At 36.9% G+C, this 13578-nt stretch overlaps 1 protein-coding gene across 1 annotated transcript in view; it reads left to right on the top strand.

Annotated features, from left to right (window-relative positions):
* Positions 1-13578, top strand: part of Hsd17b12 (hydroxysteroid 17-beta dehydrogenase 12) — a 149881-nt gene that overhangs the window by 43627 nt on the left and 92676 nt on the right. The window contains exon 2 of the mRNA XM_076847071.2: positions 10535-10581. Within this exon, the coding sequence (XP_076703186.1) occupies positions 10535-10581 (47 nt within the window). The remainder of the gene's footprint in view (positions 1-10534; positions 10582-13578) is intronic.

Consider the following 13578-nt stretch of genomic DNA (forward strand, 5'->3'; position numbering starts at 1 on the left):
AACATTGGTAGGAGTGTGCCTCAGCTGTATGTGCTACTATAACAAAATACCCTGATAGGTTGCCAAGAGACTAAGAAATACCCTGAGATGATGGTGTGCAAGACAGAGAGTTTATTGAAACAGGGAAGTCTAGTGGTGGCTAGCTAGATGGGTGGCACTTCACAGCCAGCACTGAGGAGGGAGGGTTTTGAAGCTTAAGCTATATGACCATTGTTGACGGTTTGCTTTGTTCCTTTGTGTGACATTCCAAGTTGCCTTTGGTGTACCTGCAGAAAAGAACAGTTCTCAGAGATAATACTTGTTTGCCCAGTTCCCTGACTACATGTGAGGGAGCCAGTGCTCCTTCAGCTAATACTTACTGATCTGGGTCCAGACTTACCTTTGTTGTCCCCTTGACTTGGCTAGAGTCTTGGGACTAGAAAGGGGCATCTCAGGGACACGGTGTTTGATGTTTCTTCTCCTTTTTAAAGGATCATGCAAGTGGGTAATTTGTAAAGACTGGCAAGTCCAAGATTAAGGTACCAACAGATTTACTTATCTCGTGAGCACTTATATTGTGAGGGCTGCTCTCTGCATCCTGGCTGGTGGCTTGCTGATGCATTGTTGGAATGTCCTCACATGGAGGAGGACAAAAGGGCAAGAAGCCCAAATGAATGCTGCATGCTGTGTTAAGTGCCTTAATTAAAACCATAGGTACAGGAGGAGCGCCAAGCCTGATCACCTTCAAGGTTCCACCTCTTCTTGCTATTACATTGGCCACTGAGTTTCAGCACCTACATTTTGGAAAGGACATGTTCAAAGCATGAACATATTGTGCATATAGGGAGTAGAGGGAACAACATTTGTGAAGAGAGAGCATGTTACCTTGGAAGCATTTCACCATGATTGTGGGGCAGAAAGTGGAAGGAGGAGCCAGGTGTGATGGTGCCTGCCTGTAATCCCAGCAGCACTCAAGGCTGAGGCGGGAAATCTCAAGTTCAAAGCCAGACTCAGCAAAAAAGCTAGGTGCCAAGCAACTCAATGAGATCCAGTCTCTAAATAAAATACACAATAGGACTGAGGATGTGGTTCAATGGCCAAGTGTCCCTGACCTGAGCTCAATTCCTGGTACCTGCCCCCCTTCCCTAGGCACTCACCCACCCCCCCCCCCCCAAAAAAAAAGGAAGGAGGAAAGTAGTGGCAGGTAAGGTTAGTTCCTAGAAGACCTGTCAAGAGTGAGGGCAGTGGGAAGCCACAGGTTTGAGGCAGGGAAATGATCCTCTCACATTTGCACATGGAGTGATCACTTTGGCTATGGTGTGGAGGAAGAATCACAGAGGAGTAAGGATGGGACCAAGCAGATGTATTAGAAGATGGTTGCAGTAGTTCTTAGGGGAGATGAATGATGGAACCTCCAGGTGATGACATTTGGAAGAAGTGAAGGATTTGCTTCAGGTTTAGTGTAACTGGCAATAGGAAAACATTGTCACTTCTTGGCAGGGAAAAGAGATTGTAAAAGCAGTTTTTGAGAAAGGTAATTCTTAACTTGTGTATAACATGGATTGAGTGAGAAGGGACCGAAACCTTCACTGCCCAAGTCCTTGTGTGTAGGGGTGAGAGTGTAGAACAGACTGGGAGTTGTGAGAATTAACTAGATCATATCAATGAGGTTCCATAAGCAAATTGTTTTCTAATGTAAATATTAAATATTTTGTTTTCATAATTTACTGATGTTATTCTTGCTTTTTGGGGGCCTATAATAGTGACTTTAATACAAGTTTGTTTTTCAACCAGTTTAAAGATTTGAACTTTCATATATGCTTGATTCTGTATTATAATCAATTAGGTAAAAGAGATGATTGGTTTGAAAAATGGCATGGTAGTTCAGTGGTATGATCAGGTACCTTAATTCCTTTGAGTCTTCTACCCTCAAAGGTACTTCATGGTTCAAGAGGCTGCAGGAGTCCCACCCATCACTTTTGAATTGACTGCATGAAGGGCAAAAAGGGGCTGCGCTGCTGCGTCAGCTGTTTTCAAGCAACCTTTTTCAAAGTCCTTCACAACTCTGCTTACATCTTTTCCCCAGAATTTAATCACATAGCCACACCTACCTGCTTTGGAGGTTGGAAAATAGAGATTCCAGGAAATAAAGATTCCAGGTTACAGTATGCTGGGCTGAAAGTCACTGTTCTCATGCAAAGAAGGAAGGAAATATGGTTGTTATGAGCCACAGCCTGCTATGTGCCGTCCTATGTGCACTTGACACATAAAGAATGGGTCCCCACACAGGGTGGATTTTGCACATTGCAACTTATTATTTAATTATACCTGTGAGTGCTTGCTTCTTTCATTTTAAGAGACAACAAAAAACTAATTTGAATGACTTAGAAGCTCATCTTTTTTTCATTTGATTTTCATTGAAAATTAGTATATTAGGGTGGGAATGCTTAGATCAGTGTTTCCCAGAAATAAATCAAGAGATGATCACACATTGATGAATATTTTTAAATATATAGAGGTAGACTATATGTATAATACATATATACACACTGATAGTCTCTCTCTCTCTCTCTCTCTCTCTCTCTCTCTCTCTCTATATATATATATATATATATATATAATATAAATATAGACAGACTATCAGTGTAACATATAAACTATCAGTGCAAAATATATATGTCAGACTGGTAGTTTATGTTATACTGATTGATAGTCTATTTCTATTCATTGAAACTGATGACATTTATGATTGAATTAAGTAAATAATATTGAAATAATTGTGTTTTTACATTTTATTTAAGAAAGAATGATCAGTTTTAAGAAAATATTAAGTGACTTTGGGAAATAGTCCTAAGTAATGCTACCTTGACTTTGGGGAAACTGGAGTAGATGAAGAGTTTTTGGCTTAGTTTCTACTGTCTTTCTAGTAGGAAAGGACTTTCTTTTTTTAAAAAGGAAATATATGACATAATAAAATGTACATGACAGTGTAAAAAAATGCAGATAGTAAAATGAACTTAAAAAGTAAACTTTCTTTTCTTTCTCTGATCTCTCCAAAGCAACTAGGCTTTGGCAGGGCAGCTATTAGTTTGTAGATAGTTTTAGATTGATTAAAAATATTTTTTAGGATCTTTAATATCCAGAGTGGATTTTTATATGTCTTTGAATTCTCTACAGTCATGCATATAATGGTTTCAAAAGACAGCCTAGTTTGATTTTTAATTTTTTTTTTTTTTTGCTGGCGCTAGGAATCAAACCCAGGCCTGTTGTGCATGTTAGGCAAGCTTTCTACCATTGAGCCACACCCTCAGCCCAGTTTGATTCAAATTTGGTAATTGTTAGTAGCACATGGTAGGTAAAAGCATTTTTGCAGAGAGCAGAAAGTCAAATCTTTCTAGTAAGTGTGTTCAGTACTTCATCCTCAATGAAAGTTAGTCTACTTTAGTGTAATGTGCAATTTTAGAGGAATGTGGGGGTGCTTTCAATTTTAAAATGGACAAGTAATAGTATTTCTGGCTTTTCATCTCTTGGAAATCCTCCCCCCAAATTAGAAGGGAAACAGTTCCATTTTGATGCAACTACACAACTTCTATGTCATCCCTAATCCCCAGTCCAGGCAAATGAAGTTACCAGGAGTGGTAACTTACTTCACAGGGCAGTCACCTGAGAACTCAGAGGGACTGCCACTGGGAAACAAGAAAGTTCATCCCTTGGACCCCAGAACCACATATAAATTGAACAGATATTTCAGCACTTAAGAAGGCAGGTGGGGCTGGGCTCTGAGCCACATGTGCTTGAGACTCAGGGAAATTGGGCAAAAGAATGCAGTGATCAGGCGATGAGTGGAAAGTTTACAGACTAATAGCTGCCCTGCCAGAAGCCTGGAAAATGGGAATGCCTCTAAAGGAACACTGAAGATTCCCCGATGAAAGACTAATACTGACTTGGGGATTCCCCAATAAAAAAGCTGGTTTGGCTATTGGTTGTCCTGTAGTGAAGAGCACAGTATAATTACCATATCAGTGCATTTTAACCAACGTTTTAATGCTTCCAAGATGAGACAGAGTGAAACAATCAAGAAGGAACTTAGAGGAGACAAAATATAAGGAGTAGAAGAAAATGTAAATATGTAAACAAATTATGATTAATGTCCTCAGAGAGAAGACAGGATGCTGAGAGAGGCCTGGGGACTGCAAGCAAGCAGTCAGAAAATGGAAGAGTTCTCTAAGATTAAAAACTGAACATCTAAATTTAAAAAGCCAGTAAAGGATTTGGAAGATAAAGTTGAAGAAATTTATAGGAAAGTAGAAAATAAAAATAAGATTAATGGAGAAACTCTTAAGTTCAAATTCAGATTAATAAAGATTCTAATAAGAGAAAAATATGGGGAAGATATTATCAAAGAGTTAATGTAGAAAATTCTCAGAATTTAAAGTTATGAATTTTAAGGCCCATTAGTGCTTAGCACCAATGAATGGAAAAACATCTACTTCAAGGCATATCATGGAGTCTTAAAGAGTAAGTAATAATCCTAAAAGCCCCAGTGACAGAAAATCAGGTTACCCACAAATGGTCTGAAATACGATGGTGAAACCCTTTAAACAATACTTGTGCTTGAAGATAATGGAGAGTTGTCTAAAATGCTTTGTTAAAAATGATTTTCTGCTTAGAATACTACACCTAGTCAAACTATAATTTTGAGGTTTGAATATAGAGTTTTAAAAAAATATGCAAAAGAAAATTGTCTCACACCATCAAATAAGGAGACATGATGACTAAATGTAATATAATTGTCCTGGATGGGATCCTAGAACAGAAAAAAGACATTCAGTAAGGACTAAGGAAATCTGAATAAAATATGGACTTCAGTTAGTCGTTCCAATATTGGTTCATGAATTGTGACAAACATATCATAGTAATGTAGGCTGTTAGTACTATCTCTTTTTTTTTTCAAGTCTGAAACTATTCTAAAATAAAGTTGATCTAAAAGAATATTTGCAAACATGTCTCCGTGTATTTGTTCTTGGGAAGTTGCTGGCATACTGAGATATTCTCCCATATTGAGAGAATAGAACAAAATCTGGAAAAAAGAGCTTCAGCACAGGACAGAGGCCAAGGGAATCCCCAAAACCATGTTCCCAGACAACAGCTGTACAATAAAGCAGCGGAAGCATTCCAAGTTGGAGCCAGATAACAGGCACTGTGAAGGTGATGTCTAAGGAAGAAAACAAATGAAAAAACGAATGACCTGCTAATGTGGACGTTTGTGATGAGAGATTGTAGAGCATGGGAATGTTTAAAAAGAAAAGCATGCGGATGAAGAGAGTGTAATTCTGTGTGTAGGGAAGACAGAAAGTCCGCTAGAAAATGAAATGTAATTATTTTGTACTGTTTGGCTCAGTAGAGAGAAATATATTTATTTAATCACAATAATTGTTGTATAACAAAATATTTGACTAGTCTTTATCCCTGATCCCTGAGGAAGAGACTCCAAATTCTTTGGAGGACTTTCCTATAGGATGACTTTCCTATAGGATGACTTCTGGTGGAACCCTAGATAGCTTGCAAGCGTTGGGCCGGATATGCCTGAAAGTTATGTGATTAGAGCTTGAGACTTTGAGCCACCTGATCAGTCCAGCCTCCTGGCCTCTGGGAAGGGCAGGAGGTCTAGAGATTGACTTCAGTCGTGTGGCCAGTGATCAAGTCAGTCATGCCTTTATAATGGAATCTGATAAAAATCTGGACACTGAAGCTGGATGGAGCTTCTTGGTTGGTAGAGATATTGTTGTGCTGGGAAGGCAATGTTCCTCCCCTGATTCTGTGCCCTGGGGAGAGGACATAGAGCTTCTCAGACCTTACCCTATGTGTTCTCTTCATTTGGTTGATCTTGGTTTGTATCCTCTATAACTGGAAGTTATTTCAAGTTCTCTAAATTATTCCAATAGATTATCAATTCTGGGGGATTGTGGGAACCCCCAGATTTGTAGCCAGAAGTGTGGGTAGCCTGGGACCTCTGAACTTTATGTCTGGCATCAGAAGAGCAGTCTGGTTGGGGACCATGCCCTTAATGTAAGGGATCTGTGCTAAATCTTGATGGTGAATGTCAGAATTACTTTGCAATATTCCAGTAATATAAACATTATTGATAGAATGTTTTTGTATAATGCTATCAGAAGGATGGGGAAAACAAAAGAGAAGTAGAAGTTTTGTCAACTATAATAAGCCAATAGGGAGGCCCTAAGCAACTAAGCAAGACCACATCTCAAAATAAAAAGGGCTGGGAATGTGGCTCAGTGGTTAAGTTCCCTGGGTTCAATCTGTGGTACAAACAAAGAAGGAAGGAAAAAAATAAAATATCTCCACAGTCATATCAACTTAATAAGTAACTCATGAATTGAGTGTCACGATAAATCCCCAAACCTGGAGAATTTGGAAAAGGAAGACTCGATATCCATTAAGCAAAGTTTGGAATCTCCAGACCTGGCAGATTCTAGCTGTCTACGACTGTCATTGGGTATAATGACAGTGTGCTATGCTGAGTTCAGCTGGGGTTGGCAACTTCTAAAACAGACGCACACAACAGAGTTGTTGATGTTCTTTTGAAATGTATTCCAGCCAATAATTTTAGATGGAGAATGTTGAATGACTTTATCATCGTTTAATTCTTGGTCATATTCTTGTTGAGAGATTTTATTTTATTGTGGTGCTGAAGTTGTTACCAGATTTTAAACCTCTAACCTAAGAAGTCTGATGCTGCCACCAGTTGCTATAACTGCATTTATGGCTTGCTTGCTTCACAGTAGTAGGCTTCAGCAGAATAATTTACATACAAAAGGCTTTGTAAATAAGATAGGACAGTGACTGATAGGCGGCTATGAAGAGTGTAAGCTACTGAATTTGAAAAGTGAAGACCTTTGAGAAATCAGGTTCTCAGGCAAACAGTCTTATACAGTTTTAAAAGATTAAAACTGGTGAGCATCATTCATGCATTCAGCAAATGTCTGAGCACCTATGTTGAGCATGGCGTGTAGAAAGGAGGCTAGAATCAGATCAAAGAATAAAGACATGTAGATAGATGCAAGGAATTATAATTCAAAATAAGGAGTGGTGAAGTGTCATGGTTGGGTAAAGTGCTTGTGGGAATTTAGAAAAGGAAGTGATCACTTTTATTGGAGTGATCTGGAACAGTAGAATCGGTGGAGCTTGGATTGGGCTTTGGAGGAAGAAGGCAGAAGGGAGGTTCTGGGATCTTGAAAAGAGCAGGGAAGTTTATCAAGAAGGAAAAGGAGAGACTGGAACCTTTTAGTATGTGTTTGTCCTTCACTTGTGAAACATTATTGAGTCAGTATCAGGAATACAGTATAAAATTTGTATTTTCACACATCCAGAAATATTCAGGAGATAAAATATTAAAGGAAAGAACAATTGCATTGATAATGGGGTTGGAGGGACTTTCATATGATGCTTAATTTTATTTAGCTAGATTCTACAACAAATGTTTAAATCTGTGATTTAATAATGTTTCTTAATGGTGAAAACATAAGTTACCTGTGGAAAATGCCAAGGAAATAATTTATTTTAAAAACTGACAGAGGTGGTGCTGTGTTGTAGCTCTGGTAGAGCACTTGCCTAGCATGTGTGAGGCATAAGGTTCTATTCTTAGCACCACAAATAAATAAAGGAAAAAAGATCCATCAGCAACCAATATATATATGTGTGTGAGTATTAAAAAGGTGAAAATATTCAAACACTTACCTTGTGTTCCTATAAAAACCATTCATCATGGTGACCATTTAATGAGGAGTAAGTTCTCTGTGGAAATATTTTACCTAATAGATGGAGGTGAATGAGTGAATGCAAATGCTACCATTTTGCAACCCCTAATAAAATAATGGATCTCAATGGAAATCATCCATGAGCACTCACAGAGCAAAAGGAAAGAAAACCAGACCTGTGCCTTCTGATGCAAATATGTAGTATTGCTTATGAAGTATTCTTAGGAATAAAATTCAAACCTGAACTTGATCATGTGTCTATATCAAACTACTAAAGGACAGAGGAACATGTTAAATCATATCGGGGAAATGCAGTCAGCAAATGCCAGGCTGAGAAAGCATAAATCTGGGCCCAGTATATTCAATAGATAAGGAGTGTGTATGTGTGTGTGTGTGTGGGGGGGGGGGTGAGTGTCGGTGGGTAGATAGAGCCTATAGATTATTATTAATAGACATGTTAAACAATATGGAATATGGAAATTATTGAATTCTGATTAAAACAAATTATTAAAGTTCTTTTTTAATTTTGGGAAAATTTACATTGATTAGATACTTGATTCAAGCAATTATTATAGTTTTAGTAATATGAGAATGATTTAAAAAAATTTTTTTTTTAGTTGTAGCTGGACACAATACCTTTATTTTATTTATTTTTATGTGGTGCTGAGGATTGAACCCAGTGTTTCGCATGTGCTAGGCGAGCGCTGTACCACTGAGCCACTGAGCCACAACCCCAGCCCCAATTTTGTTGTTTTTAATAGCAGATACGTACTAAAATCAAGGGATGAAGTGATATGATGTCTGAGATTCATTTCAGAATAATCCAAAGTGGGGGAAACGTGGAGTATAGGTAAAACAAGATTTACCTCAAGTTGATCATGGGTAAAGTTGGACCATGGGTATGTGGAGGTTTTTACTGCTCTCTGGATTTTCTTTTTTGATTTTTTATTAAAAAAATTAAAAAAGTCTTTTTTTAATGCTAGAAATATGATAGCTGGTTATGAAAGATGTAGCCAGGAAGAATATGAATGTGTTTCCCATATTACTGAATAGTAAAATTGGGAGCTACCTTGTATAATTTGAAAGAAGTGCCTTTAAGACAAGTACAAGAAAATTCTACAAGTTGCGCCATAATTTGTTTTCCATAATCTAATTGATTTAGAAAAGTTTTTTTAGAGAAGTTCTGGAGCATCCTTAATCTTTTGAAGCAGATATCCATCCTTTAAACTCTTTTGTAGGGAGGTTACTGGGAATTGAACCCAGGGCACTTTCCCACTGAGCTAATGTCTAATCTCCAGGTCTTTTATTTTTTTCAATTTTGAGACAGGGAGAGTCTTGCTAAGTTGCTGAGACTGGCCTTGAACTTGCCATCTTCCTGCCTTAGCCTCCTTAATCTCTAGGATTATAGGCACTTGCCATCACTCCCAGCCCATGCTCTGAACTTGAGACAAACACAATTCCAGTATTCCAGAGTTAAGATACCATGGTGTAGCCTGACCCATTGTGTGAATGTGTCGGGACAGGGGTGTGGGGTGCTGGGAATGGCACCCAAGGCCTCATACATGCCAGGCAAATGTTCTACCATTGACCCAAATCCCCAGCCCCATATTATAATTTTCAAATACATAAAGTTTTTAAGATTATAAGAGAAATGTGCTTTCCCATAGAAGAACTAAATCTCATTCAATTTCTTGGTACTACCCTTAATTTAAAAATTAGTTCATTAAGATACAATATATACACATAATTGTGTATGTCAGGGTACATAGAAGCTCAATGAATGCGTACACACAGGAGTAATGCTGTCTTAATCAAGATGTAGAGTATTTCCTGTACCCAGGAGTTTCCATTATACCCTTTCCCTGTCATCTACCCCACAACCCAGAGGTAAGCTATGTTCTGACGCCTGTCACCAAAAATTAGTTTTGCCTTTTCTTGAACTTAATAACTGGAAATATTACATACTCTTGTGTTATACTTTGTTCATTCCACACAATGTCTCAGATTTGTCCATGTTTTCCATATATCAGTAGTTTGTTCTTTTATATTACTGTTTAGTATTCATTGTATAATTATTCCTCAGTTTATTTACTTTCCTATAGATTAATACTTAGGCATGTGTACCTGCTCTGCATAAGTGAGCTACCATGGCCATTCTTTTGGTAGACATAATGTATCTTATCTTTTGAAACTGTTGTGTCATAGAGTAGGCATAGCTTTAGTTCTAGACATATTGCCAAATAGTTTTTCTAAAATAATTGTATTGATTTATATAGCAATATATAAGAATATATTGCTAAAAAGTTTCTCCTGCCAACACACTTGTAATCCCAACTATATGGAAAGTAGAATCAGGAGAATAGCAAGTTCAACAGCGTCAGCAAATTAGGGAAACCCTGTCTCAAAATAAAAATAAAAAGGGTTGGGATGTAGCTCAGTGGTAGAGTAATTAATATATGAGAATTCCAGTTGCTTTATATCTTTGTCAACACCTGATACTCTAGTTAATGTTGCAGTGTATTTAATTTCAGAGGTTGTGATGGGTATTCAACCTTAAATTTGAACCATTGGTATTGCTGTTTTATTTTATTGGAGCTGGGAATTGAACCCAGGGCCTCGTGCGAGCTCAGCACACTATCACGGAGTACCTCCAGCCCAGCTGTTGCTTTTTCACACCAGAATATTCTACAGATTTCCTTGTGTATAATTGTTGGGTTCTAAATTTGACCAGTTCCTCATTGTTGTTCTTAAACTAAAGTATTATTTTTTTCCTTTCTCAGTTGTCACAGGTAGTACTGATGGAATTGGAAAAGCATATGCAGAAGAGGTAGGAGATTTTCAAAACTTTTCTCTTTATCATTAAAAAATGAACAAATATAGAATACTTTCATAATAATTTTGATTTTTGAAATTAACAAATACATAGTACAATGGTTTTGTTTGTTTTTATCTTCTCAGAAATACCATGTACATTAAAAAAAATTTTTTTTAAAGCAGATATCTGGGAAAAATAAGAATAAAACTTTCCATGATGTTTAATTCTAAGAAAATGAGTGTAGCTTTAATTTTATATTATTTAAGTGTATGCAGTACTCTTTTTTTTTAAAAAAATATTTTTTAGTGTAGAGGGACACAATACTTTTATTTTATTTTTTATAAGGTGCTGAAGATCAAACCCAGTGCCTTACGCATATTAGGCAAGCGCTCTACCACCGACCTACAATCCTGGCCCCCAGTCCTCAGTTTTTAAAGTCAGTTATTTTTTAACTATTTTCCAAAAGATAGAAATGTTATAGGCGGTCACATTTTTATAAGAAGGACTGTGCTTAACAGAAAAATATTGACAGGCTCAGGCAAAGCGTTGACGCCCTGTGTACTGCACGGAATGGCTAAGAAAGCAGTCCTCTGAAGACTGAGGTACAGAGCGGGAACGGGGCAGTGCTCCAGGCAAGTTTCCTTGCCCTCCAGGCCCTGCAAAGGTACTAAGTTCTGGTGAAGATCCTGTTAGAGGCATTGAATCCTTCAAATCATTCCCAGATTTTTAAAAAATCATCTTTTGTTTTTCTTCACCTTTTTATATTGAAGAATTTTAAAATTGTAGAATTGTTTGAAGAAGAATACAATGAACACCCATATACCTTCACCTGGATTCTCCAACTAACATTTTGTCACTGTTAAATTATTTTATTGTTACTGTTTTCATTATTATTGTTATTTGGCAGGACCATTTGTAAATTACTTTTAGACATCATAACAGTTCACCCCGAAATATTTGGGGATCGGTCTTATAAGAACTAAAACACCCTTATAACTCCAATACAATGCTCACACAGAGTTTAACTTGACACAGTTTAACTTGTTATTGATTCTCCTGATTCTACCTCCCATGTACCTGGGATTACAAGTGTGTTGGCTGGAGAACATTTTTAACAGGAATGTTATGCAAATGATATTTATTCTTGTGAGTTCATTCTACCAAGAAGCATAAGAAGTCCATTTGTTTTATTATTGATTATGTTAAGGTAAACAGTTTATTAAGATGCTGTCTACTTTATATGTTAGCCCGTTTCTAAGTTAGTCAGCTTTTTGTTGCTGTGGCCAGTATATTGGACAAGAACAACTTTTGGAAGAGGAAAAGTTCATTATGGCTTATAGTTTTCAGAGATTTAGTTCATGGTCGGGGGACTCCATTGCTCTGGGCCCAAGGTAAGGCAGGACATTATGGCAGAAGGGCATGGTGGAGGAACATTGCTCACCTTTTGGTGGCCAAGCAGCAGGGGTTGAAAGGGGCTGTAAGGAAGATGAACTCTTCCATGGCACACCCCCAGAGACCGACCTCCTCCAGCCATACCCCACCTGCCTACATCCAGGCCATCCACACTAGGCTGATGAGGTTATTAGAGTTTTCATATTTTAATAATTTATCCTCCAAACATTCCTGCATTAACCAGAAGCTTTTGGGGGACACCTCATACTACATCATAATACCATGACTCCCTTATATAGATAATTAATAAGAAGTAGGTGGCATGAAGCTTTGAGACTGTAAATATCCTGTTTGCCAGCAATCTTTCATTCAGTGGTTTTAAGATCCACTGACAATTTTTGCCTAAATTATTATTATCATAGTGGTTTAAAAAATGGTGATTTTCTAATGGTCTCTGTCCTACATTTATTCGATGTTTGTTGTTTTTTTTTGAATAGATAAAAGCTTTTCCTTGTCCCTCTTCCTCTGTTAAATTTTTTTTTTTAAATATCAGTATGGCTAATGAATTCTTTAGTGGGTTTATAGCAGATTAATTTAGCAAATTACCAGCCTTTGTTATTATAAAAAATGTTCTTCCATAACTTCATTTGCAGTACTACTCATTACTTAATAAAAGCTGACTTTAGGATTTAAGACTAGAATATGAATTTATTAAATCACTTATAGTTCATAGCACCTAACTTATTGTTCATTTATAAACTGGAGTAGTGCATGAAGACGTTTTGTGCATATTAGTTTTTTTCCTTACCCCTGTATTTATATGTCCCTAGGACATTAACCATATTCTTTTTTTTTTAATATTTTTTTAGTTGTTGATGGACGTTTATTTTACTTATTTGTACGCAGTACTGAGAATTGAACTCAGTGCCTCACGCATTCTAGGCAATCGCTCTATCACAGTCACAACCCCAACCCCTAACCATATTCTTGTAAATCTTTTTCATTCTATGCGACGCTTACACAGCATTGTATACACATATAGAAGGTGCTCTTCAGAAAAATTATTATTAATTTATTCACTTAACAATCTTAGTTTACCTTGGTTGTTTATAAATTATAATGCCCAAGGAAAATTTTAAGTATTTATCCTATTTTTTAGGATTTCCTAACATTTTATTTATTTATTTTTGGTACTGGGTATTAAATGCAGGGCCTTGTGCATGCAAGGCAATCACTCTACCAACTGGGCTATATCCCCAGCCCTAATTTCCTAACGTTTTAACTGTAGTTTTCTTTGCTAGTCTTTTGATCTTTGTTTTATATATCTAGTCCATGACAAAAACTTGTCTTATTGGTGCATTCTGATTATACCTAGTACTGGGATTCATTGTGACATATTTGTACATGCACATATCATAATTTGGTCAAGTTCATTACCCAGTACTTCCCTTTCCCTCTCTTCTTCAATGAAAACTTTCTTTTTGAAGCTAAGTTTTAAATCATGGAAGTAGTGGACATGTAACAATTTGAAAAACTCAACCAATATACAGATTCAAAAGGAATCTTGCCTTCTAAAACACTTTGAGATTTGAATACTTGGTTTAGTTTATTTATTTT

This window comes from Callospermophilus lateralis, chromosome 2, assembly GCF_048772815.1.
Source record: "Callospermophilus lateralis isolate mCalLat2 chromosome 2, mCalLat2.hap1, whole genome shotgun sequence".
NCBI classification, from domain to species: domain Eukaryota; kingdom Metazoa; phylum Chordata; class Mammalia; order Rodentia; family Sciuridae; genus Callospermophilus; species Callospermophilus lateralis.